The sequence below is a fragment of the Phlebotomus papatasi genome, chromosome 3, assembly GCF_024763615.1.
Source record: "Phlebotomus papatasi isolate M1 chromosome 3, Ppap_2.1, whole genome shotgun sequence".
Classification (NCBI taxonomy): Eukaryota; Metazoa; Arthropoda; class Insecta; order Diptera; family Psychodidae; genus Phlebotomus; species Phlebotomus papatasi.
Window position 1 is genome coordinate 396007 of NC_077224.1, and position 26836 is coordinate 422842.

General features: G+C 38.1%; 3 protein-coding genes across 8 annotated transcripts in view; 1 reads left to right on the top strand and 2 right to left on the bottom strand.

Annotated features, from left to right (window-relative positions):
* The window catches only part of LOC129806358 (pre-mRNA-splicing factor 38B-like), an 85923-nt gene that overhangs the window by 52495 nt on the left and 6592 nt on the right, over window positions 1–26836 (top strand). The gene's annotated exons all lie outside the window — the stretch shown is intronic.
* LOC129806320 (ubiquitin carboxyl-terminal hydrolase CYLD) overlaps window positions 1–26836 on the bottom strand; it is a 70862-nt gene that overhangs the window by 2909 nt on the left and 41117 nt on the right. For 2 of the 6 annotated variants that reach the window (XM_055854814.1, XM_055854815.1), the window contains exons 5-9: window positions 13516–13872; window positions 12616–13219; window positions 1891–2346; window positions 1212–1820; window positions 734–1072 (exon numbers count right to left, since the gene is read on the bottom strand). In XM_055854814.1, the coding sequence (XP_055710789.1) occupies window positions 734–1072; window positions 1212–1820; window positions 1891–2346; window positions 12616–13219; window positions 13516–13872 (2365 nt within the window). Of the gene's footprint in view, window positions 1–733; window positions 1073–1211; window positions 1821–1890; window positions 2347–12615; window positions 13220–13515; window positions 13873–21545; window positions 22537–26836 lie in introns of those variants that run through there. The other 4 variants (XM_055854817.1, XM_055854816.1, XM_055854819.1 and 1 more) reach the window with 4 other exon arrangements.
* On the bottom strand, window positions 25035–26689 carry LOC129806349 (male-specific lethal 1 homolog). The gene has a single exon (XM_055854903.1). It carries the CDS (start codon window positions 26497–26499, stop codon window positions 25093–25095), a length of 1407 nt encoding a protein of 468 aa, XP_055710878.1. The 5' UTR covers window positions 26500–26689; the 3' UTR covers window positions 25035–25092.

Here is a 26836-nt window from a genome sequence, read left to right on the forward strand (position 1 = left end):
TACTCTTTGAATTTTATATTCCTAAAGATTGAATAAATGAATTGAATTGAATTAATCATACAACATTCATCCATAAAAACGTTTAAAATTCAATTATTTTACTATTTGTTCACTATTTTTCAATTAAAATATTTCAGTCTTTTTATGCCTTAAACCGATATGACCGCATGGAGGCGGTCTTTACCTTTTCTCACCTGGCGCCCAAACGGAAAGAGATAATGAAGAATGGATGGTTTTTTTGAGTTCAGTGGACCATTAATTACCCTAGACAAAATTATTTAACTACTTTTTTTGGATATTAAAGAAAACAGTGTTAGAGGGTTAAAATAACATTCCGGAAATGTTAATTTTACCCTGCATTATTGATCCGAAATCTGTAAATATTATGCTTTTTAGGTGTATTATGGGTTAAAGTTACCCTTTTTCATGTTAATTTTACACTTAAAAGGGTCTAAAATTAACATTAAAAAATGTTGATATATTTTTACACCTAAAAAGTGTTGTAGTTCTGAGGAAGAAATGTTAATCGCATCCCCGTTTTTTTCTCAGTGTACAGAGTAGGGTGTCAATAGGTGCTGACACGAGTTATTAAAGTGTCAATAGACGTTCCTTTTACCATAATCATCTTTTTTAAATGATTAAAATATGACGAAGATCACCAAATTTTCAATAAAATATGCACACTTGGAAAATGAAAATAAAATTGAAAAGTTGCATAAATTCTGACACTCACCTTTGCGATCTGCCATTGAATCGAAGAAACACCAGGGAGCATCCTGACCAGATCCGGCTTTCACAAAAGCCACATAGTGTGATGTCTCGATACAGACGACAGCAAAGAGCTCCATAAAGAGTCGCGGAACAGGACAGTGTTCAGCCATTATCTTGAAGTCATGAGGAACTGAGATCTCTTTCGGCGCATGATTAAGACGCTTGGAGTGAGAATGCGCCGTCTCCAGGCACTTCCGGCAGAATGCTGTACTCTCGAGTCCCACGCCGCACTGTAAGGTGCCAAAACACTCACGGCACTCGAACTCTGCCAATTTCCCGCAAACTGTGCACTGCCGTGGAGCTACATGAAGAGGGGAAACACGGAAAGAAGTTTCCCAATAAGAATTGGGTTAATTGAAATTACAAATAAATTCTTTAAATAACAGAGAGAGAGAGAGAGAGAAAGCATTAACCCTGATTGCAAATAAAAAATTACTCACAATCTTCGATAATGTCAGTGACATCGAGCACTTGTGATGGCAAAATTCTTGGGTACATCTTGAAGTTTTTCCCAAATCGTGGCATCTGGATGATGAGACAAGATGGCACTTCCTTCAGTTTGATGTCGGAGGCCAGGAAGCTCTGTTCGAATAGTTGCTGCACTGACGGAAAACTCAAACGTTCATCCTTTTCCACAAATAACTGATAGTAGAAGGCATCCTGGCCTGAGCTTAGCTTTAGGAAGGGCTCAGCCCTCAAAATCTGGGCCAGGAGACTATTCAGAAACTCCTCGGGATCCTTTTCCTCTGACATGAGCCCCGTGACTGAGCTCAATTTGTCCAGAAGCTGTCGCAACTTCATCACACGATCCGCACGCACGAACAGATTCTTTCGCAGCGGATTGACAATCTCTTCACGCAGTACCGTCTGCACCTCATCATAGTGCGGAATGTCAGCTGAATCTGGTGGTCGGAACAGGAGAGAATCGAAGACACTCGTGAATGTGAACATTGCAAAGAGAGTGGCATCGAGATAGCATGAATTATGATGTCCCTGTATTCCTTTAAATTTTCCACAAATTGTCTCTAGATCATTTGGTTTGGCCACTTCTGTTGAACAAAAAACAAAATCCTTCATGAACAAATTCCCCGGGTTTATCAAAAAAAAAAAACAACTCACTTAAAGGTGGAACAGAACCAGAAACAATTGGACAATCTACATGGCCAAAGAGTTTGTAATTATCAGGCGCTGTGGATGTTGATGGTCGTTCGATGTCCTGAAAACGTCGATCCTTGGTGCATTGTGTCGGTGGAATGAAGAGTGCACGCCCTGGAGGACATTTAAACAGCCGAATACCATTGTAGGAGCCATCTGTGAGAGTAAAGGGCATCTCTGGCTGATCCTCCTCCAATTCCACTCCAACCAAAATCCCCTTTCCACCTCCTGAATTTCCCGGTGAATAGCCAATCCATCGAATAACCCCATAGAGATCTTCACTGACATCAGTTGATACTTCTACAACTGATCCCAAGCCAAGATTCGTCTCTGGAATCTCTGACATTGGCGACGGTGCAATAGGTTCATCATCAGCCCTCGAACTCCCACCAATATTGTCATAATGTGGCTCTGAAGGTTCTAACAAAACAGAACACCCAAATAAGACCTTATCATATTTCCCCGCCCAAAAGAAACCGCAAAAGATCAAAAAAAAAAACAAATAAGAAACCTTCAAAATCTTGAGAATTTTCCACACAATTTTGCGTTTTCGCCTTGAATAATTCTAACACCGTCAATGGAATATCATTCACCGTGATCACCTCGGACGTTCCCATTATTCTACACAGCCACAATGTCCAGAACACAATGGCTTTTTTTTCACAGCACTATTTTTTGGATGGACAATGTCGAAAATTGTGTCTTTCACGCACAAATTGAACGTGGAAGAGGCTACTTCTAATTTTAGAACTTTCATTTGAAAATCTATTAATAGAAACTTCCAATCTAGAAAGTGTGACTTTCGACATTATCTCTCATTTGAAATGGGAAGTTGAACAGTTCAATCCCGAAATTTTCAATTTTTCGTTTGAAAATATCAATCTGGTTAACTCTTTCGCGTCATTAGGGTCATATATGACCCGGGGAAAAACACTTTTTTTTGACTATTTACATTAATTGAAATCTATCGGTTTGTGCACGACATCATAATAGAAGGATCTAAGATTCTTGGCTAATTTTCTCAAGACTTCAGATATTCAGGAAAAGAAAATATTTGAGATCAAATATCACTAATTTCGAACTTTGTGAAATGACTTTTCTTTTTCAAAATTTTTTATATTAATTTATTTTTTTCATAAAAAAGTTCTTTAGAAACACAAAATAGAATATCCAAAGATTGTATATTGCATATTTTGATATAATAAACTACTCTCAATTTTCCAGAAAAACGTGTAAAATTTTCCGGGTCATATATGACCCTATTGTCGGCAAGAGTAACAGTGTTTTCGTCCCAAACCTATAGCGAAATGTAGTTGGGACATTGTTTTTCTTTGTGAAATGCAGGTGGGACATCTTGCTCCTGGACATTTCATCTTATATCTGATGAATTATAACATATTTTGCAATATTTTAGAGAATTCTGCAAGCGTCTCATATTGTGCAATTGTATTGTGTGTGAATAAATATGTTGATAAGTTTATTTTTGCCAAATACCACTCAAAATATTGTGACAGTGACTGTTCAAGGGATTACCAGGAAGATTCCTTGAACACCAGGAGTACAGTGTTCATCACAACAATCCAGTTTGCCATGGTTTTGGCCAAATTAATAACTTCAAGCAAAAAAAAACTCTTAAAAAGCCCGTGATATAGATTTTGAAAATGGTATGTACGTACACTTCCCTTGAGGACAATAGGGTCATATATGACCCGGGGTTTTTCCGAGTTTTCACGCAATGGAATTTTTTTTCCTCTCTGAACTATTATATTTGATCATAAAGCATTAAGAAAAACTCAATTTTACATGAATTCATCTGCTGAATAAAAGTGTGACGCGAAATAGTTAACGATTTAACGATTAACGCAAAAGATCCTTTTTGAGAAAGAAATAAATTAACAAATCTGTTCAAGATGAACATGCACGTTCATACAAATAATTTTCAAATAAGGATTTTTTAATCTTTAAGGGATAATAATGGGTTTTAATTCATATCGAACTACTTTTGAATAGTTAAATCGCCAGGATATTCATCATAAGTCCTCACATCCTAAAAAGGATACGAATTATTCAACACAAAATTTGGAAAGTTTTGGCTTCACCAAGACTTTACAAGGGTTTTCGTTGCCCCTACTTTTTAAGTCAATGACTTATCCTTAAAGGATTTAAGGACTACTACACTATTTTTAGATACTTTTACTACTAGGAATGTCCTGTCATTTCAATTAGAGACGAATAGTTTAACTAATATACGGATTTTAGTTTTGGTTAAATCGAGTCATTTCACGAAGTATACAAAACAAGCCTCACTTTAACGGCAAATATTGAAGAAACTAGGATGCTAAACGATCCTAAACTTTTACCATCCTATTTTCTATATCCTTAACTATATCTGATATCAATTTGCTACCATTCTAACAAGTAGTTTCTATGATATTAGAGATTGAAAATTGTCAAATTCTTATTGAAAGTAGGTCATTATGCTTAGTGCTAATGACACCCGTTCATTCACTTCTTGATCAGCATTTTTTCGTCAGCAAAATAAAGAATGTGCAATTTTGCAATGACGCATTATGGGTTCACGAAGTTCACCTTAGTAATTAAGTGGGGTAAAAATGATTTTGTATAAATAGGGTTAATTTTTGTTAAATAAATCAGATTGCGATAGAGATTCCTGAGTTTCACTTCTAGCAGCACGAGAGTGCTTGTTCCAGAGAAATCGCATCTCCCTTTTGGCCCAAGACCAGCGGCATCCTATTGCCTAAGGATTACCAGCGGCCAATTGGCTCCCTACTGCCAGGAAACAGCGGCTTCTCTTCAAGAAGCCTTAAGACCTAGGGCAGGCTTTGAGAATATTTCTGGAGGATTTTTTCCCTAGAGGCATTCATTTGCCGGACTGCAAGGTTGGAAATTTATTTCTAACCTTGGTTAAACTCTCTCGAGGCACCCCCGGGGGTAGCCTACACAAGGGGGCATTACTGCCTTAAGCCCGGTGGCTCGAAAGAGCCGTTACTAGAGGCCGTGAAAACAGCCGAGAGTCAGTTCAAATAGTGGAAGAATCTCCCAGGAAGTTCTCACCAGAGCAAGGGAATAATCTGACGAGATTCGGATTATTCTCTTCCTCTAGCTTCGGCTTTTCAGCTGTTTGGAGCCGAAACATGGTCCTTCGAGCCGGATAATCCTTACAAGATTATCCGGCATCGTTGAGGTCCCAACCCAAGGTGTACGCAGAGGACGTTAATCACCAACCAGAGGACTGCTTCTTCCCTGTGGACATACGACAAGCAGTTAGAAGGGAACCTCATCAGTGATCTATCAGCGACACTGACCATACCAACGAGAGTATCTTGGAAAGATATTCGACTCACCGTGACGTCAGTCTCCATAAGACGTCATTTCACCAGCGATTGACATCAGTTTCATCGTTTCTCGTCTCATCAGCAGACAGCTAATTCTCCAAGAAGTAGTGCACGACTCCTTGGAAGGATTCCGGCGAAGGTGTCCTGGGACAGCTCATCCTTCATCCATTGTCTTCAGGAGGTTCGCAGACGACTTTTCTAAGTCATTCCATCACTGAGTCCAGTCTCACGTGATCAGCAGATTTATTCCAATCTGTGTTGGGTGCCCTCTATTCTCGAGCGGTGTTCCCATTCAACGGCAAACCGGATCCATTGCCAAATCTTCAGCCTGCAGTATTTCTTTAAGGAAACATCGCAGGATCCATCATCGAGTCCTGTCTCCGGTGATTCAACGATATTCTATCGTTAGAGGACCTCATCAGAAGGTTCCAGACTACAGTTCTCATCGAATCAAGATTGAGAAAGGTCCAACGTCGTTTCAAGGTCCAGTCCAGACGACATCCATCCAGATCTTATTCAGAAGATCACTACCATAAGAACGTTCTCCACAATCCTCGAGGAGAAAAAACACTTCATCAGTTAATTGATCTCCGGTGAATTTACTCACCAGACTCCATCAATTTCTGGGAAATTTACGCCTTTCCAGAAAGAATCCAGCATCCGCCCAGATCCATTGGGAAAGCAATCACATTCGCTGATTGCCACAACGTATTGACTCACCACCTCGCTGCAACACTTTTAGAGAAGACAAGAGGGTGGAAGTCCAAGAATCAAAAAAGCGGCAAGAACACTCTATATCTGAGTGTTTCTTCATAAATTTGCCAATCCAGGCATTTTCCTTGTGGGACACCACACATTCTTCCGTATCCTCAAAATCCACTAGAGATACAGAATTATCACACACTCACTGCACCATCCACGCACTCACGAAATATATTCACGGATATCACTATCACACGGAGAGGTTGCAAAGTCCAACACGTCACATTCCGCACTAATTTCACACAATTCATCTACAATTAAAAATCAAAAGTGCAAACGTTGGAAGATTGAAGCGGCAATCCACGACGCGCGAAGAAGGCACAGTGAGAATCAGATTACATTTGGGTAAATCACACGTCCAGTGTTGACACACACCAAAGCTTTCTTCAATAATTTCCTACAACTCTACTATCAGAATGGCTCATTCAAATCCAACGGAAGAAGAAATTCCATCAACTGAGGAAGACATCAGACTGTTGTATCATTGGTTAGTCCAGTTTCCCAAACTACCTGCCATTGAGATCAAGAAGTTTTCCGGCAACGAAGAAGATTGGCATTCTTTCTTTGAGCTCTTCAACACGGTCATTCACGGAAATCCAAGGCTCAAAGATGTAACAAGGCTCCAGTATTTGATGTCATATCTTGAAAAGGGACCACTATCCTTGATTGATCACCTGACACTCTCCAACGCCAATTATGCCAGTGCTATCAGCATCCTTAAAACCAGATATGAAAGCAAGAGGATTTTGGTCGCATCTTACGTCAAACCATTAGTCAGGTACAAGAAATTCAAAATCTACCCCGCTGAAGATGTTATTGGGCTACATGATCGCATCAACGTTTCTCTTACGGGACTTAAGAATCTTCAGTACGACATCAGTTCCTGGGATCCCTTAATCGTATCCATCGCCATGAACAAATTTGATTCTGAAACTGCTAAAGCTTTTGAGGAGACTTTGCCTGATACAACGACGGTTCCATCCTTGGAAGAACTTCAGAACTTCCTTACAAGAAGATACAGAATCCTAAAAGCCATAGGAAACAACTCCAAGAGCAACTAAGAGGATCCGTTATTCCAGGGCGCGGGCCCCAGTATGTTCAAGATGAACATGCACGTTCATACAAATAATTTTCAAATAAGGATTTTTTAATCTTTAAGGGATAATAATGGGTTTTAATTCATATCGAACTACTTTTGAATAGTTAAATCGCCAGGATATTCATCATAAGTCCTCACATCCTAAAAAGGATACGAATTATTCAACACAAAATTTGGAAAGTTTTGGCTTCACCAAGACTTTACAAGGGTTTTCGTTGCCCCTACTTTTTAAGTCAATGACTTATCCTTAAAGGATTTAAGGACTACTACACTATTTTTAGATACTTTTACTACTAGGAATGTCCTGTCATTTCAATTAGAGACGAATAGTTTAACTAATATACGGATTTTAGTTTTGGTTAAATCGAGTCATTTCACGAAGTATACAAAACAAGCCTCACTTTAACGGCAAATATTGAAGAAACTAGGATGCTAAACGATCCTAAACTTTTACCATCCTATTTTCTATATCCTTAACTATATCTGATATCAATTTGCTACCATTCTAACAAGTAGTTTCTATGATATTAGAGATTGAAAATTGTCAAATTCTTATTGAAAGTAGGTCATTATGCTTAGTGCTAATGACACCCGTTCATTCACTTCTTGATCAGCATTTTTTCGTCAGCAAAATAAAGAATGTGCAATTTTGCAATGACGCATTATGGGTTCACGAAGTTCACCTTAGTAATTAAGTGGGGTAAAAATGATTTTGTATAAATAGGGTTAATTTTTGTTAAATAAATCAGATTGCGATAGAGATTCCTGAGTTTCACTTCTAGCAGCACGAGAGTGCTTGTTCCAGAGAAATCGCATCTCCCTTTTGGCCCAAGACCAGCGGCATCCTATTGCCTAAGGATTACCAGCGGCCAATTGGCTCCCTACTGCCAGGAAACAGCGGCTTCTCTTCAAGAAGCCTTAAGACCTAGGGCAGGCTTTGAGAATATTTCTGGAGGATTTTTTCCCTAGAGGCATTCATTTGCCGGACTGCAAGGTTGGAAATTTATTTCTAACCTTGGTTAAACTCTCTCGAGGCACCCCCGGGGGTAGCCTACACAAGGGGGCATTACTGCCTTAAGCCCGGTGGCTCGAAAGAGCCGTTACTAGAGGCCGTGAAAACAGCCGAGAGTCAGTTCAAATAGTGGAAGAATCTCCCAGGAAGTTCTCACCAGAGCAAGGGAATAATCTGACGAGATTCGGATTATTCTCTTCCTCTAGCTTCGGCTTTTCAGCTGTTTGGAGCCGAAACAAAATCTCAGAATCCAGTGTCTGGGGGTGTTATTGACGTGGATTGGTAGGATAGACGCTGAATTTTTGACCCGTATCGGTCAAGAACTCAGGGGCCGTTTACCCCCTCGTTTCACGATATTCAATAATTAAAAAAAAATATCCTACTAAAAATGAGAATACAGTGGGACCTCGATAGAGTCAATAAATTATTTCCAGGCCTGTTGACTCCATTGGATTCGGTGACTATCGAAGTCCGAAAAAAATCATTTAAAATGTGAAATTTTGATATAAAGGGGTATTATTTTATGTTTGTACTAGACAATTGATAAATTTAACACGATAGTAGAATATTTCATTTACTAAACCTATCAATTCTATACCTTCTGGTCCAAAAGTCATATGTTTGGGCAAAAGTTAAAGATTAAGGAATGTTTTTATTATTAATAAGTATCTTAAGTGAAAATTATTATCCATGTGATAATATTGAGGTCCATTCACGATGTTAAGATAAGGAAATGGTGTCTTAAAGATTTCTTTTTTCACTTTTTTTTTAGAAAAAAATAACTTTAGGTTTGTTAAAAAAAAATTATTTTCTTTATGGGACACCGGCGTTCCAATCGTCCTTAAAGGGTTAAATGAATTATCATTTAACCCTTTAGGGACGATTGGGTCACCGGTGACCGAAACACAAATTTTTTTCTATGGTCTTCGAAAGTTACGTTTTATACTCTAATAGAAAAAACGATTTTTTCTGATCTCCAATCCCGGCTGACACCAGCTGCTAAGTTTCTCAGCATGCTGATACACTGAGCACATGATCAGCAATACTTTCAGCTAGAAATATTGCTAGTCTCAGCTCAATTGTATAGTGCTGATAATCGAGCTAAAATCAGCAACTTTCTCAACACATATTCTAGCGCAAGACTCTAGCGATCGCAGCGGCTGTTTCAGAAAACAGAAACCGGTGTCAAACGTCAAAAAAGAGTGGAAGGAAAACTATCGCGAGTGCACAAAAAGTGTTTCCTTTTCAGGAAAAACCGGCCATATAGGTAAGTTCCCTTCATATTACATACAGTTTGTTTGAAGGATTGGGAAAATAGAACTTCTTCTGGTCATGGGAGAATAGTTTCTTTATTCAAGAAGAGTTCTCCATACCAGTGAAATTTTAGATCTTTTCCTCTAGAATTTTCCGTCCGGGAGTGAAGATTTGTGGAAAATGCGCAAGTTTGCAGGTGAGAGACCAGTTTAAGATCGAGTGTTAGGAATCTCCCGGCCGGGGGAAGACTTTTTTGACATTTCCAGAAGTGTTCTTCAAGAAATGGCTTTTCAGTGCAATTCTCGGCTTTTCCACTAGAATTCTCCGTCCGGAAGTAAAAATTTGTGGAAAATGAGAAACTCTGTAGGTGAGAGACCAGTTTAAGATCGAGTGTTAAGAATCTCCCGGCTGGGGGAAGACTTTTTTGACATTTCCAGAAGTGTTCTTCAAGAAATGGCTTTTCAGTGTAATTCTCGGCTTTTCCACTAGAATTTTGCGTCCGGGAGTGAAAATTTGTGGAAAATGAGAAACCTTATAGCTGAGAGATCAGTTTATGATTAGGTGTTAGAAATCCCCTGGCGAAAAAAACCCTTTCCAGTACAATTTTGGACGTTTTTCACTAGAATTTTCTATCATGGAGTGAATACATTGTAGTAGTATATTTTTTTGCTTATATTTTCAGAATGATATCTAAGTCAAGCGAAACTTATCGTATTACAGCCGAACGCATGTTTCCCGTCTTCTGAATACATTTATTCGAGATACTGAGGAGCAAGTAGAATCTCTTCCTCCCAACAGTCCCACAACATCACACCCGCTAGAAGAGCCTACGACATCTTTTCCACCAGAAAATCAAGCAACATCATTTCCCCCCGTAGAAGATCCATAATCTGACGATGCCCCATTTGTTTCCGATTATGCATGTGCCGCTTCTGAAGATTCTCCTGGCGAACAATCCACCTTGACTGCAGAAAATTTAAAGCATAGCATTTTTGGGCCTTTTTTTTAGAAGAAAATAACATCAAACCTGACCTTACAAAGGTTCATGGCCGATGACTTGGTGATGAAACTCAAGTTTGATCACGCTCCAGAAACCCAAAAGCAATACTAAAGGCATCAAGGACATCAAGGATTACAATTTCTATAAAGTATGGAAAGGCATGTATCAACAATAATTTCCTTTTACGATAACCTATAAAATTGGACTTTTTTCTCTAATATTTAATAATGTAATTTGGCTGCACATTTAGTTTGCAGAGTTAAATTATTTTATATAGATATAGTTCTATTTAAAAATAAGAAAAAAGCCCAATTTCAAAGGTACCCCTTTTCAAAGTTGCCCCACTTCCCCCTATATTAAAAAGGAAATTTTAGTTTTAATTGAGTTTTTGTTTGTTCTATATTTTTAGAAGCGTCAACAGCTTCTGACATTGATTTTGCGAAGTCAATGAAGCGCCAAATTCGTGCAGCAAAATCTCGAAAGTACTCTGCGAAATATCAGGCAAGTAAGTTGCAGAAAAAGACAGAATCAGCAGAGCAGGAGAAGCAGTCGTCATCTGGAACATCATCCAGCTCTGATTCGGAGAATAATAATTAACTGTCTTATTATTGATTCTCCGCAATCCTAAGTCATCCTTTTTTAAAACTTAAATAATAATAATGATTTATGTTTTTATATTGCTCTGGATTGGCAAGTTTATTTTTTTTTTGAATATTTATAGAAAATTCCTGAAGTGAATGCCATCCATTATTTTTTTTTAAATTTTGTATTGATTTCATGAGAATTTTGAGAGGAATAAAATATTTTGAATTCAAAATTTTTTTTTATTCTGAAAATTCCTTAAAAAAATGCCGAGAATATCTGCTGAGTGTGAGCTAAAATCTCAGCATCTAGTTCGGGTGACTGGCCACCATGAGCGCTGATCCGTAACATTTTCATATATTGCCTCAGCACTAATTTCATACAACCTCGCTGAGATTTTAGCTCAGTAATCAGCAGCTTTCAGCGCTGAACTCAGCTAACGGTGTCAGCCGGGATTTTTGACCCTTTAATTAAATTCAAACTATACCTAACATATAACGGTCTTTGTGTTAATACATCCTAAAATGAATAAATATTTGAAAGCAAAATGAATTCATTGACTATTCGAAGATAACATACATAATTTTAATTAATTTATTTCCATGGCCGAAATTACACTCAAAGTGGCCGAAATTAGAAGCTGGCCGAAATTTGGCACACTTCCCCTATATGAGCATTCAACGGAAGAAATTTTACTCTCCCAAAGTTCTCACCGATCTACTTAGTCTGAATGCTTGTTTTTTGACTAGAAGACAAAATGTTTTTGGCAACGATTTCCGGTCTCACTGGCCCCCTCCTCCTATGTCTTCATTAAATTAACATTGTTTAGAGTTTTTTTCCTTTTTAAAACCGTGTTTACTTTCTCGAAAATAAATTCAAGAAATTTTTATTCCTTTTCGAATATATTTCAGAGACAACCCAGACAAATATTTCGTCTATATTTAATATCTATGACTGTAACCGTGATATCACACTAGATAATTTCACATTAAAATTTTAATGTGATTCACAATAATTGTTGCTGATATGTGTCTTAATGTTCAATTTTTGTTTAGAGCTTTTAGAAATTGATTCACTTAGTGATAAAAAAGTGGACTCGAGTCACAAAAATTGATTTAAATATATTAAAATAGCATAAGTACGATTGATAATTAATGAGCAAATTTATGAGCAAAATTTGCTCATTAAATTTTCATTTCAATTTCAATTTTGCACGACGTAAAAGTAGCATACAGGAGGAGAATTTCCTCTTCTTCACTGAAATTACTCATTTTCACTCACACGACTGAAATGCTTTAAAAACAAAATCATTCATTTGACAGCCCGCGTGTCCTCGTGACATTGAGCAATTCTAGCAATGTGTCTTGACTAAATCAGCGATTTCGAGTGATTCTAGAAATTTTAATGAGCAACTTTTCACTTTAAATTTAATGTGAAAATTTCTAGTGTGATAACTCCGTAAAGTTAATTTCTCTTTGAATTATTCAAGGTCGAGGTTAGATATTTTTTTTATAATTTCAAGATTAGTTCAATAACGTCTTTTTGTTTAACTCTAAATTTTTAGAAGAATTTCTATTGGTTCATTTATAAAATATCATATAAGTGCAAAAAATATTGTGCTCACTTTTACGATTTGCCAAGCTACTGCTGCTGTCGAAGGAACTGGATGCTGATTCCTCACTGAATCTTGCAATATTGTCTTTCTGACGCCGTTCAGAACTTCTTGTACTGATCAAGTGAGAAATTGGATTTCCCGACTTGTTACGATCATTTTTCGGAAGTGGCGCATTCCGTTTGTCGCTGTTCAACACTGGAGCTACATCTCCAGCAACAGCTGGCCAATTTGGCCCAAGAATGTCAATCAAATCAACTTCGCTGGTGTTGGATCTTGTGGCATGATCCACAACAATCACCTCACTCTCATTCTTTTCAGACTCCTTGATGTCAGCCTTGTCGATCACAACGATATCGCGATCTTTGAGACTAAGGAATGTATTGGGCTTTACACCGGGTACGGAATGGGGTTTCCTCTTATTAACTTTGGAGAGGACATTTTTGGAGATTTCAGCCTCTTTCTGTTTCTCCAAATTCCTCTCATAATTCTCCACATATTTTACATATTCTTCACTGTTTGCCAGTGGCTTGGTGCCATTCAATTGGGCTGATTTCACGCGTTCAGCCTCGTCGTCCCTCCTTAAGTTGGGATTTGAATACGACGAAGAAATACTCTGAAGCAAATAATGAAATTGATTAAGCGTTTCTTAATCAATTTTGCCAATTTTAGTTGTGTTTATCTTAAACACAATTGCGAAATAAAACAATGTGTAAACGTAAACCAATTCACATAAATTTACGCCTTTTTGAAACGATTAATTTGATTCTTTATAAAAGAAAAGAAACGAAGCTCAATTGATCAATAAAACGTACTTTACGCAAAATTCACATTCTATCTTTAGAGATAAGAGAAGGAAAGGAGATCTTTGAACTTTATCAAAAGATAAAGAACATTGCAAAAAAAACTCACCTTACGATTGTCCAAATCCATTTCTGAATCACGACCGGCAAGCGGTGACAAATCTCTGGCCCTGAAAGCGGTTACGTCTGCATTGAGAGACAATCTCTTCAGTGAATCAGATTTCTCAGCATTCTTTCGGGAACTCCTCAACGTAGCAAATTGATCCTTGGCTTCTTGTACGCGATCAACGGTCAAACAAAAAATCCCATTGAGGAGACCTTTCGTGGAGCGTCTAAATGATTTAGAATCCGAGGACAATTCAATAAAATTCGCAGGCAGAACTAGAGCAAGAGCCGGATCGCATGACATATACTTTCCCAGATACTGCAGCTCATTGGCTTGAGGTGATTCTCCGAATTTAATGTTCTATCGACAAAGAAATGAATTCTCTGATTAAAAAAAAACTAGGAAAAAGATTTCTTGGGTTCTAGTGCTTTTGAGATCTCTCAATTTAAAATACGTAAAATAATTGAATGATGCAAAAATGTCCAAGTTTCGAAGGCTCTTTACTAAAACTTTTATTTTCGGAAGAAAATAGTAATATATTTCGTGAAAAAGCGTCCTCAATTTTAAGTCACGCCCATCTTATGAGCTTATAAAAAAGGAGGGACTAAAACGAAATTTTACTTTTATCAATATTTAAGTAAACATTAGCATTTTAATTTTATCAGGTATTTCTCAATAATAAATTAATATGCTCCATGCTCCGCCCTCTTGAATACTTTCGGAAAAAAAACGAAAACAAGTTAACCCATTCCTTACCATGGTATTATACATCATACGCAAATTGAGTGATTTTAGTTTATTTATTTCTCGGCAATTTTTATCCGAATTACTCTCGGGAATGGACTTTTAGTAACTTTAGTTCTTCAATTACTTGGGGAAAATACTCCGACAGAGATGAAAATACATTTTGTTGTTCTTTTCTTGCTTCGCGGAAAGTCATGCAAAATTTTTGCTCAAAATGGCGGACGGAAAATACGACGTCCCGTCGAATTTGTTAAAATTGACATCTTTCCTGTTATATTGTTTGTAGACTCCATTTCAATTCGAATTAAAACACTCAGAACAGCTTTTTACGTTTTTCTTTATTTCGTCCACTCTCTTTGGCGTCCAACTCAAGTCTGTCTGTCCTTCGTTGTTCGTCCGTCTTCGTCTGTTATAAGCCATCTCGCGGCAATTATCCTAAGTATCGTCCGTCCCGTCTGACCACAACTCGGCCGACCTAACTAGGGATCGACCCGATCCCAACGTCATTTTGTTTCGTCATGTCACCTGTCGTCTACTTAACATCTAACATTTTTCTCTTTTTTTTTTTCTTTTCTTCAAAAAGTCCAGTGAACATCTAATCTAATATAAAAATACTATAACTATCAAAATTCACACTTCATTCTCATCAGTGGCGTGATCCGCCCAACTCCTGCCCTGTATACAGTCTGGGGATCTCCATAGTCTCAAATTTTTTGATTCAATAACTCCGTTATAAGGAATTTGTGTAACTTGACAGTTTTCAACATCTCTTACTACATATCGGTCATGAGGCAAAACTTTGTCCACCACGTAGGGACCCTTGAATTTAGGAATAAGTTTCTTGTTTGTACCTGCCGTAGTATCAACATTTCGTAGCAAAACAAAATCGCCCTCTTTATAAACCAACGGATTCTTGTGGATCTTCTCGAACTGCCTCAGATTTTGCTTCTGGACTTGTTCTATTTTCTTCGACGCGGATTCTCTCAGAGCACTCAAATCTCGTAGCTCATTATTTAACTCTTTAGCATCCAAATGCTCAGTCAAATGATCTACCTCTTCTCCCCTCTGTTCCACACCAAAAAGAACCTTGCTTGGGGTGGTTCCAATTGAACGATGAAAAGAATTGTTAATAGAAAATTCGACTTTGCTCAACTGGCGCACCCAGTCTGCATGTTGAAGAGGTTCGCTAAGTTTCCCTAACATCGGAGTAATAACCCGATTAACACGCTCTACCTGCCCGTTTGCTTGTGGGGACGCTGTTGCCACTTCTACATGGGCAATATTCCGTTCGGCAAGGAAAGACTTAAATTCATTCGAGCGGAAACAACTCCCTTGGTCTGATATGATTCGCACTGGTCGACTATAATAGTCAAAGAATTTTTTCAACGCGCAGCACACTTCCTTCGTGCTTGTTGACGAGACAGCATAAATTCGCGTAAATTTCGTAAATCCGTCAACCACTACTAAAATATGCTTCCTTTTTGATACTAGCGAAGGCAACGGCCCGAGATGATCGATATGCAGAGTATGAAAAGGCACTGGGTGTTTTGGAATATTATACAAGGACTGCATATTGCTTCGCGCGGGAGTAGAGTAAAAGAGGCACTTCACACAATTTTTCACATAACTGTCAATTTTCTCTTTCATCCCCGGAAACCAATAGTGAGTGCGCAATTTCTCATAGGTCTTTTGCGAGCCAAAATGTCCGATTTTCTCATGAATTTGTCGAATCAGATTCACTTCCATTTCTCCCGGTACGTAAAAGAATAACTTCCCTCTTTGATCGCGTCTATAAACCAAACCGTCTTTCAAAGCAAACATTTTATTATCTTCCTTCTCCAACTTGACCCTCAAATCTCTAATCATCTTATCCCTACTCTGAGTCGCACTCAGTTGAAAATCTATATCATCACAGTCAACGGCCGCTATTGGATAACATCTACTCAAAGCATCAACATGATGCATCCTTGTCCCACTTCGGTGGACTATTTTATAATCAAAGTTTTCCAATTCAAGCGCCCATCGTTGAATACGTGGGCTATCTGATCGGTGATTCAACGTCATCGCAAGTGAGCTACAATCTGTAACAATCACAAAAGGTATCCCTTTTAAATAAACTCGAAAACGACTCAAGGCATAAATTATTGCCAAAGTTTCCAACTCATACGAATGGTACTTTGATTCTGCTTTAGACGTACTTTTTGAGAAGTACGCTACTGGATGTAATTTCTGATCATTTTGTCGCTGAAGCAACACAGCTCCAAATCCCAACGAACTCGCATCAGTATGTAGTTCTGTCTCTCTCTTTGGATCGTAAATGGCCAAAACTGGCGAAGAAATCAAACGTCTCTTTAACCCCTCATAAGCCTCTGCACAAGAATCATCAAAATCAAATCGCGCATCTTTTTTAAGAAGAGACAGCAAGGGACGAGCAATAGTTGAAAATCCTGGAACAAATCTCCGGAAATAAGCACAAAGTCCCACGAAAGAATGGACTTCCTTCACATTCTGTGGCGTTGGATAGTTTTGGATAGCTCTCAGATGGTCCTCGCTAGGACGAATTCCCTCTGAAGATGCCTGGTATCCCAAATATTCGATCGATGAATACCCCAATTTGCACTTTCCCATTTGAATAATCAACCCATTCTCTGCCAAACAGGAGAGTACTTGCTCTAGCGTTTTCAAATGCTCATCGAAATTAGCGCTCGCTAATAGAATGTCATCCATATACACCACTATTTGCCCTCCTTCAATGAACTTCCGCAAAACTCTTGTAATAAATCTCTGAAATACACTGGGGGCATTCTTGAGCCCAAATGGCATTCGCAAGTACTCATATTGGCCCTCTGGTGTTACGAATGCAGTATACTGTATGGAATCTTCAGCCATCTTCACGTGATGGAAACCGCTCTTCAAATCAATCAGACTGAAAACACTCTTGCCTCTCAAATGCTCTAGGCAATCTTCAATTAGCGGAAGTGGATAGTTATCCCTAACCGTGAGATTATTCAGTGAGCGATAATCGACACACATTCGTGTATCTCCACTCTTCTTGTCTACAAGAACGATTGGTGAAGCATAAGGAGAATCACTTGGCCTAACTATTCCTTGCTCACACAGATTATTGACAATTTCGCGAACTTTTTCCCTATCAGAATAGGCCAGTCTACGTGGGCGAAAATAAAAAGGGACATCACTTGTCAATCGAATTTTCATTTCAAAATTATAAGATTTTCTCTCTTCACAAAATTTGTCATGATAATGCTCTTGGACAAGTACTCTCAATTTATCTTGACATTCTTCAGACAAATCTGGACAAATGCTCACATCAACCAAAGCTCCAATAAAATCGTCTTGCTTTGTGAAACTATTTGCTTCAGAATATTCAATAATAAATGCCAGCAAGGTTTCATCATCCCCAAATACATCTTCTACGTCACTAATTTCTACAGTTTCACTCCCTTCATTATGCTCAAATTCCTGAACCTCTTCAAGAGAAACTACTTCCTTTATTTCACTCAGTTTATTCTCTCTCTCGCTCTCAAATAACTGATCTTTCTCTTGCCTCCCACTGAAATTGCTTTCCCTCTTCCCCTCATTTAAAATAGTTTGGTCCTCAACTTTACTCAGATCTGAAATTTTAACTTCACTCTTCAATTCATCAAGCAAATTCTTTGCAGTTTCAAAACCAACACCATCCGCTGGTTCATAATTGGACAAAGTACACATGGTCAAATTCTTTTCTTTTGAGAAATTTTCAGGCTTCTTGGGTACAAACTCACTATTCATAAATGTCAATTGGATTCCCAGTAGTTTCAAAGCATCTCTGCCCAACAAAATCTCAAATGGGGACACTTTGTCAGGGACAATAATTAATTCAATGGATTTGCAAACTTTTAGCAGTTGCACTGAGCAAATAATTTTTCCAAAGCTTTCAATTTTAACCCCACTTAGTCCCCGATAAGGTAAAATTGTGCACTCACGTTGAGGCAGAAGCATCTCTGGCACTTTTGACCTTTGAATTAAACTAATTGGACTGCCCGTATCCAACAGAGAAGAGAGACTGATAGTGATCCCCAAACCAGAACCAGGATTGAACGTCACACTTACCGGCTGATGAGAAAGAAGTGGCTTAGTCTCGTCACCCTCTTGAAAATTCCCATTTTCCCCATCGTCAACTGCTGCTGTAGTCTTCGGCTTCCTGTACAGTGGGCAATCCGGATCACGTTCACGTCTAGGCTTTGGACATCTCCAGGAAACGTGGTCAGGCTCAGAGCAATTATAACAACGGGGTTTATTTCCACTCTTAGCAGCAACATCGGAAGCCAAAGAGGCTTTGGATGTGTCCCCACTCGAAGAAGGATTCTTCAAAATGTTTCTTTCATAGCGACGCATTGCCAACTTCAATTCGTCCAAAGTCCTGCAGCCTGCAATCATCGAGATATTTGATGATTGATCCTGAAGTCCCTCGATGATAGCGCAAATGATATCCTCTTCCGGAATAGGGTATCCGGAAACCATGGCTTGAATGGCCAAAACGTACTCTTGACAGGTTTCATCTTGCTTCTTTATCCTCTGCTTGAGTTTTTTCAGCACCTCTCTCACAGTCTCATGCTGTCCAAATTCTTTGATGAGGGCTGTTTTCAAATCTCTCCACTCTCTGAAGCGTTGAGTACGAGTGAGGATTTTTGCTGGGCCAGAATCAATAAGACGCCGGGCAAAAACCAAACGGGATTTTGGTGGCACTTCGAAGTCTTCACACACTAATTCAAAATCCTCAATCCACTGCTGGATCTTGTATCCATCATCTCCAGAAAAATGCTCCACTGCATTCTCAATGTCTTTGAATGAGCATTTTAGCTGATTTTCACTCTTTGAGACACTCAAGGCGCGCAATAATCCACCCAAAATTGCAATGACATTAACGTTGTCACGGAAAGGGACGCTATTTTCGAGGTGATTAACACTGACGCTCGATTCAGCATAATTTTCCACCGAATTTTGGGGCTTCGCTTGCATTGTTCCCTCATAATTGGACGCACTCTCAACACCTGAATCAGTGTCGGCTCTTTGATTGATATTTGGTAAGTTTTCAGGGGAGTCTCCAGCAGAAAAGCCCTTGGCGTCTTTTCTGCATTTTCCCGCCATCGGCAAGCCCACGACGACTCTCTTGAAAATTTTTCGAATCTGCATCATCGATGCTGTGGGCGGAACTTCTTCCCCCATTTCACTCAGGATTTCACTCACTTCACTCATTTTTTCCAGGCTGGGAGCCAAGCTCAACCCCACACCTGAAGTTGTAGACTCCATTTCAATTCGAATTAAAACACTCAGAACAGCTTTTTACGTTTTTCTTTATTTCGTCCACTCTCTTTGGCGTCCAACTCAAGTCTGTCTGTCCTTCGTTGTTCGTCCGTCTTCGTCTGTTATAAGCCATCTCGCGGCAATTATCCTAAGTATCGTCCGTCCCGTCTGACCACATGTTATACGATTTTTTCGCATATTTCTAATGAAGCTGGTCTTATCCAACTCCACTTAGCCCCCACCCCTTTCCGCCATTTTGAAACACTCCTAAATTTTGTTTTCTCAACAACTCAGCTCCCATGGCATGGATCGGTTTCAAATTTTAGTATGTTATAGCTGGGTCTAAAAGCTTTCGATTAAACAAAAATAAGCCCCCGGACCCCACTGACCCGAGCTAGAAAGGGTCAAAAATTGAATTTTAAAATGACCATATCTCCGGTTCTACGAAGCGAACACAGTTAGCCAAAAAAATCACCGTTTTCAGCATATTTTTGCTGAAAACGCCGCTTTTTTTAGCTGACTTTGCTCCCTGGGTAATTGTCGGTATTTGAAAAATTTTGGTGTTTTGGAAAGCTCTCGTGGAATACTACAACTCTTTTGAGACTCTAACTTCATCCAATTTAATCGAAAGTCGGGTTAAGCGAAATCAATTTTCTAAAATTCGATGTCAAATATTTCGAAAACTAGACTATACTCTTTCTTTGAATTTTAGTATGTTATAGCTGAGGTCAAGACCTTTCCAATGATAGGTCTCACACTTACTCCTCCCTCGATCTTCCCTGACCTGAACTATATTAGAAAAACTTAAATTTTGAATATAATTTCTTATTCGAAAGTAGCCCACCTGCTCCTAGCACTTAATTCGACGACTAGCGCTCGAAATCTGACTTGCTTACTAGCATGTTTTTCTCTTGAAATCAAATTTCAATTTTTACTCATATTAAAATGGAATTTTGTTATAGTAGAGGAGACCGAGGCAGAATTAGCCAGCAAATAAAATTTTTCATTGCGTATAATTTGTACAAAAAATGTCTGTACCAGGCTGAAAAATATTTCAATTAATAGGAAGGGATGCATTTACTTCGAATAAGTAATGGTTTTCTCAATATTCTTTCTAAGGAAGGCTATAACATAACATACCACTACTGTGTAATACCATGCGTGGCTAATTCTACCCCGGTCTCCCCTATGCACAAGTATTGGGCAAGGAAATAGTTAATATGTTTAGGAGATCTTAGTTAAAATATTGTACCACTCGTACCAAGATCTGATTGCAAATACTATTTTAAATAATCATTGTTATTCCATGATTTATTATAGATTTCATTATTTATTAAATAAATATTGAGAATTCATTAACCCTTTAAGGACGATTGGGTCACAGGTGACCCAAAAAAAAAACTTTTCCTACGGCCATCTAAAGTCATGTTTCGCTCTAAAAAGGCGGAAAAAAGATTTTTTCTGACTCCCAATTTTAAACCTTCTCGACCTTAAAGGGTTAAAGCCCAGCTTCTGGAAGTTCTGGGCAAAAATTTCTCAAGGACGGAGCATTGAGTACAAAACTTTCTTCCTAACTAAAGATTGTCAATAAAAAAAATTAAAAGAGATAAACTAGGTTTCGTAAATTATGCCCAGCGCACAACAAATTTTGTTAGTAAACATGTTTTCAAAATTTCATATAAGAGTGAGGGAGATAACTAGATCTAGGTCTCACTCACACTCATTGAAATGTCAAAAACATTTTTACAAAACAAAAGTTACTGTGCGTTGGCCATTATATCCATAATCAGTAAAAAAATATCAATATTATGGAGAAAATGCAAAAGAAATATTAAAAGTTTTTACAATTCATCCAATAAAAGAGAAACATTTTAAAGTACCCCAAAAGAAAGCAAATTCAGACCACATTTTAGAACCCAAATGCAAAATGTTAGTGCACAAGATGCAGCTTAAAGTGTAGGAATAAAAGCAGAGACTAAAATTACCAAAAGTTCTAAACCAAAATAACATCCCGGTCCAATTTCCGGCACTTGACCAATGTATCTAACAATGGCTTCATAGTTGATATCTAATCTAAAGGCTGCCCCACTAACAGACACCATATCGCCTTCCTGGATGCTCAAGATGTGTTTCACACGGCGCTCTGACTGTGCCAGTCCAAGACGCTCAACAGGATCGACGATGGCGGCCAGAAAGAGCCAGATGTCCGATGGGATCACCAAGAGATTTGCCAGTGGACAGGAGAACAGATTGTGCTCCCACACAAGATCCTTCGCATAGAAATCGTACACACGTACATTGACAAACTTGGCTGATGAACGCTCCCGGATCTGGAGCATCATGCCAGGATGCAGGGTTAGGAATTCATCTCCCGGAAGAGCACCAGATAACAAACGGATCTGGCACTGTCGCGTACAAATGGCAAAATTTTGCTGTTGACTCATTCTCAATGACACATGCTACCCCACAGGCCCTTCACCACCTTCCTCTTCCTCTATCCAGCCTTTTCCGGAAGGGAAAAACAAGTGACAACCACTTCAAGGTTACTTTTTTGTGTGTACTTAGACAGAATGGCGTAGAAAAATCGATTGGCGGATTAATTATTCACAGGGAAATCTTCCCGAAACTAAAGGCACAGTGGCAAAATATATATTTCTTCAAGCAATATAGTCATGCACTGAGAAATTATCTGCCGGAATCAATAATAATAAAGAATATGCCAAGAGAAAGAGAGTATAAAAAAACATCAATAAAATCATGCACAAATTATTTTCCGAAGAAAATCACCGTTTGCCTAAGTTTACAAACCAATTTACACCTCTAATATCTTTATGGCATACAAAGGAATGTTTTCACGATTGTTTTCCAACAGGAAACACACTTTTAAGGACAATTTTTTGCGTTTTTTTCTAGGAGAAACACACCGCACCTAAAGATTTTCACAACCACTTTTTGACACAAATGCTCAGCTGATTTGCAGGGCCGCACTTAGAAAGACTCTTATAGGACAAAATCAGAAACTTCCACGGATATGTCCAATCAGAAATGAAATTCAATTCTTCAGTCGAAAAATTTGCGAACTTTGGAGAATTAATTTTTTGAAAAAAAACGGCAAAGAGTTAGGGTAAGTGTGCCGAATTCCGGCCAGCTTGCAATTTCGGCCACCTTTTTTGTTCCTCGAATTTCCATGAACTTTGAGATTTTACGTACTCTAGAGATTATACAATGCAAAAGAATAACAAAAAATGTAGCTTCGACAAACAAGATGACGTGAAAAAGATATTGGAAGAATTCCCGAAGGGCAAGGAACTATGAGAATGAAGGAAGGTAGCCGAAATAGGGCACCAAAGCTATGTCTATATTTTTATTCACTTTAAAATGTATTAAGAATGATTTTAGAGTAAATAAAGACGGTAAACTCTTTACAAAGTTCCAAGCAACACTCTTTAAGAAAAAAGAATAAAAAAAATAATTTGAATTTAAAATATTACATTTCAAACTTGAAACTTTGACGCTTGCATGCAACTATGCCGAAATTTGGCACACTTACCCTAGGACCCCTAGGAGGATTTGCAAAAACTCGACAAAAAATGTTTGGACCAAAAAAATCGATAGGCTAACCCCTTACCGTTTTTTCAAAAAATCGAAGATCTGCTCTAGAAACCGTAATTCTCAATATTTCTAGATGAAATCAACACAGAATACTTAAAATGGTTCTACTAATTGATTTTCAGTACGGGATTTGCAAAATTTCGACAGAAAATTTTTGGACGAAAAAAATCGATAGGCTAACGCCTTACCGTTTTTACAAAAAACCAAAATCTGCTCTAGAAACCGTTCTCAATATGCCGGGATGAAAATAACAAAAAAATACTTAAAATAAGGGAAGTGTGCCAAATTTCGGCCAGTCTCTAATTTCGGCCACTTTGAATGTAATTTCCGCCATGGAAATAAATTATTTAAAATTATGTACAGTAGAGTCTCGCTATAGTCCATATTTGGTTTCAAATTTGACACTTGGGTCGCACTATAGTCCATGTAATTTTTTAAAATTATCAACGATTTTTAGTATTGAAATGCTCGACGGCTTCCACTTTCTTTGCGATTGTGGTACTTGTCCTTGCTCTCTTCATTGTGTATCACAATTATCACAACTACTTAATAAAGTTTGCCAAAAATATTAAAATAATTATGCATGTCGCATACTAAAAAACATAACCTAACTTAAAATCAGTGTTTTGAAATCAACGGTCGATAAATTGTGGACTATAGAGCGATGGCCTATAGCGAGACTCTACTGTATGTAATCTTTGAATAGTCAATGAATTCATTTTGCTTTTAAATATTTATTAATTTTAGGATGTATTAACACAAAGACTGTTAAATTTTAGGTATAATTTGAATTTAAATTAAACGCGTTGTAAAAACTGGAAAAAGAGTCTTACAAAAAATGTGACAGGTCGATTGTGTTTCTAGCAGTCTTGTGATTTGTGGTGAAGTGTAAAAGGTTTTCCTTCGGTCTTTTTCATGAAAATTGATTAGTTTTAATTAAAGATTGTTTCTGTTTATGTTAGTAGTGAATCAATCTTTAAATTTCGGGTTGAAATTTCCCAGCTGGATCCTGTATTTCACGTAAAAAATTTATACTTTGTGAGCGTCTCTCCGGTGAGGTAGTGTTGCCTATTCCGGCAACATCTTTTGCTTTCCTAAATTTCTTATTCATTTTATGTTTTTTTTTTTTTTCAATTTCTGAGTTCTACAATGTCCAGAGAAAAAAAACCATCCCTTCTATGAAAATGATGATGTGGAAAAGGCATTGGAAGAGTTCAGGAAGGGAAAATTGCTACGGGAATCTGCGCGTAAATTTGAGATACTACTCTTCAGGTCTTCAGGACAAATTACACGGAAAATCTCTGGGCTTGTGGGTCATATAAACGTCTTAAACTAAATATTAAACTCGTTTCGTTTGACGTTTCGAAATTTTCTATCCGTTACGTCACAAAAGGTGGTCAGAAAAAAGGTGGCCGGAATTTCACTCAAAGTGGCCGGAATACTACCCAAAGCAATGCCCATATTTTTATTATTTTTTCAATATTTTAGGAAGTGATTTAAAGAAAACAAAGATGATAAACTAGTTTTCAAGGTTCCACACAACCCTCCCGAAAAGGAAGTAACAAAAAATATCAAAATGAATTAAAAATATTGCATTTCAAACTTAGGACTTCGGTGGTTATATGCAACTATGCCGAAATTTGGCACACTTACCCTAGTTCTAATTTTATTATTTGTGTGGGATTTAGTGGGTTAGCCTATCTTTTTTCTGGAGTCAAAGTTTTTTGGCTAATTTTAATAGATGCAGCGATTGAAATTAATTAATTAATTAATTTTTAGTATTCTTTGTGGATTTCAGCCGGAAATATTGAGAATTGGTATTAAATTCTTTCATTATTAAGTATGAAAATCAGAAGTCGATATCACTGTTTTATCCTAAACTTTATTTTTCTGTTAATATCACAAAAGTATAAGATCTTTTTATCTCTTGATAGCTGAATGTTTCTGCGTAGTTTTGGATAAAGTTTTGGTATGCCCAGAAGTACGTTGCACAAAAATTGAAGAGACTGTCCTTTTATCTACTTCCTGAGATTCGTGCAGAACTACATGTGGGCTCTCATGATATGTCATCCATGGCAGGGTAAAGCCCAGGGGTGTCAGGGAGGGTATTACTTCTCCGAATGCCTGCACAGGTAGCTCATCTGCGATGTGAATAAAGTGGATGGTATTGGGAGTGGGATAGAAGGAAGTTGGGCATAGGGATGCCTTCACCTCTCCATTCCTTATTTTCGACTTGTTCTGTCGCATTTTGAGTCGTTCTATTTTCCGCTGCTCACGTATCCTCTGCACATCCCATTTCTTCCGGCGACGCTCGTCAATCTCGAACTTGAGATGACTCTTTATGTAAATATCCTCCCGGACTTCATCCTCATATATTGCTTTGGTCTCTCTTTCTAGACTGTCTTCCTCCTCCTCTTCTTCATCTACAATTCGCCAACTGGGCACTTCCAGATTGATCTCCAAGGTTTCCCGTTTCCCAATCACCTGCATTAGCTCTTCCTCCAGGAAAAATAAATCCCAATCTCGTGTCATGTACTGCTTTTTTGTGACCATGGGCGGGATTTTAGGTAATTTCTTGGATTGTTCTCTGAAAATTGTCAATGTCTCGGACGTCTCAGACAGTCTTCTCTTGGGCTTCAAGATCTCGGAAACTGTATTTCGGACATCATCTTTGGAATCAATCATTGGCTCGTCCGACTGCAGCAGGAGATTCTGGCTCTCTGGGAACTGCAAAAAGTGATTTTCAGTGACCTCTTGCTTAATCTCAAGTGGTCCCTCTGCAACTGGCGTGATATTTTGAATATTTTTCACATTATCCAGGACAATTTTCCCAAAGGACAGACCATTGACTTTTACTTGCTTCTCAGCTATTTTTGGAAGAGATTTTTCCTGCCTTATCCCTATTTTCTTCTTAACATTCTGAACTATCGGAACTGTCTGACATTTCCCAGAGAAATTCGTCCGGAAGTGGCCCTTTGATGATTCTCCATTCTGCCTTGTCATTCCATTCACAGTTGTTGGTATATTGTGATTGGGCACCTGCTTATAAATCATCCTCTTCCCCATCCGATCAATCTTGAGTTTCAGGGATTCATTTTCTTGCCGTAAATTAGATATCTGCTTCTCCTTCGTGAGAAGCTGATCACTTTGTTCCTGGATTAGGTCAAGATGCAGCAGTAGCATGGATTTAAGTTGTTTGTTCTCTTTAATGATTGAGATGAGATCTGACCTGGTGCTGCTCTTGATAAATCCACTATTCCTAACATCATTGCAGTACAGATGATCCATGTTCACATCCTGTTTGAGGATTTTCCTATCACTGGACATTTCTACAGAGAAAATGTCTATAACTACAAAATAGAACCACACGGATGTGGTTTCCTAGGCCTTCAGGTGGCAAAAATACTCAGGCACTTTAATCTCCTAATTTATTCACAGTAATAAAATAGTACAAAATTGATATCGCGTGTTTTGTTTTGATTTGAGAAAACTCTCGTCAAGCATTCGCCTAATTAAGCAACTGTTCGCAAAAAAAATACGTTTTTATTTGAATTGAGCGACAAATTGAGCAATTTTTCGCCTTTCTGCTTCCCGCATTTTTTTTTAAGTTTCTCCATTACAACGGCCGTTAAACGTGCTGAGATGAAGAAATCCAGAGAAATAT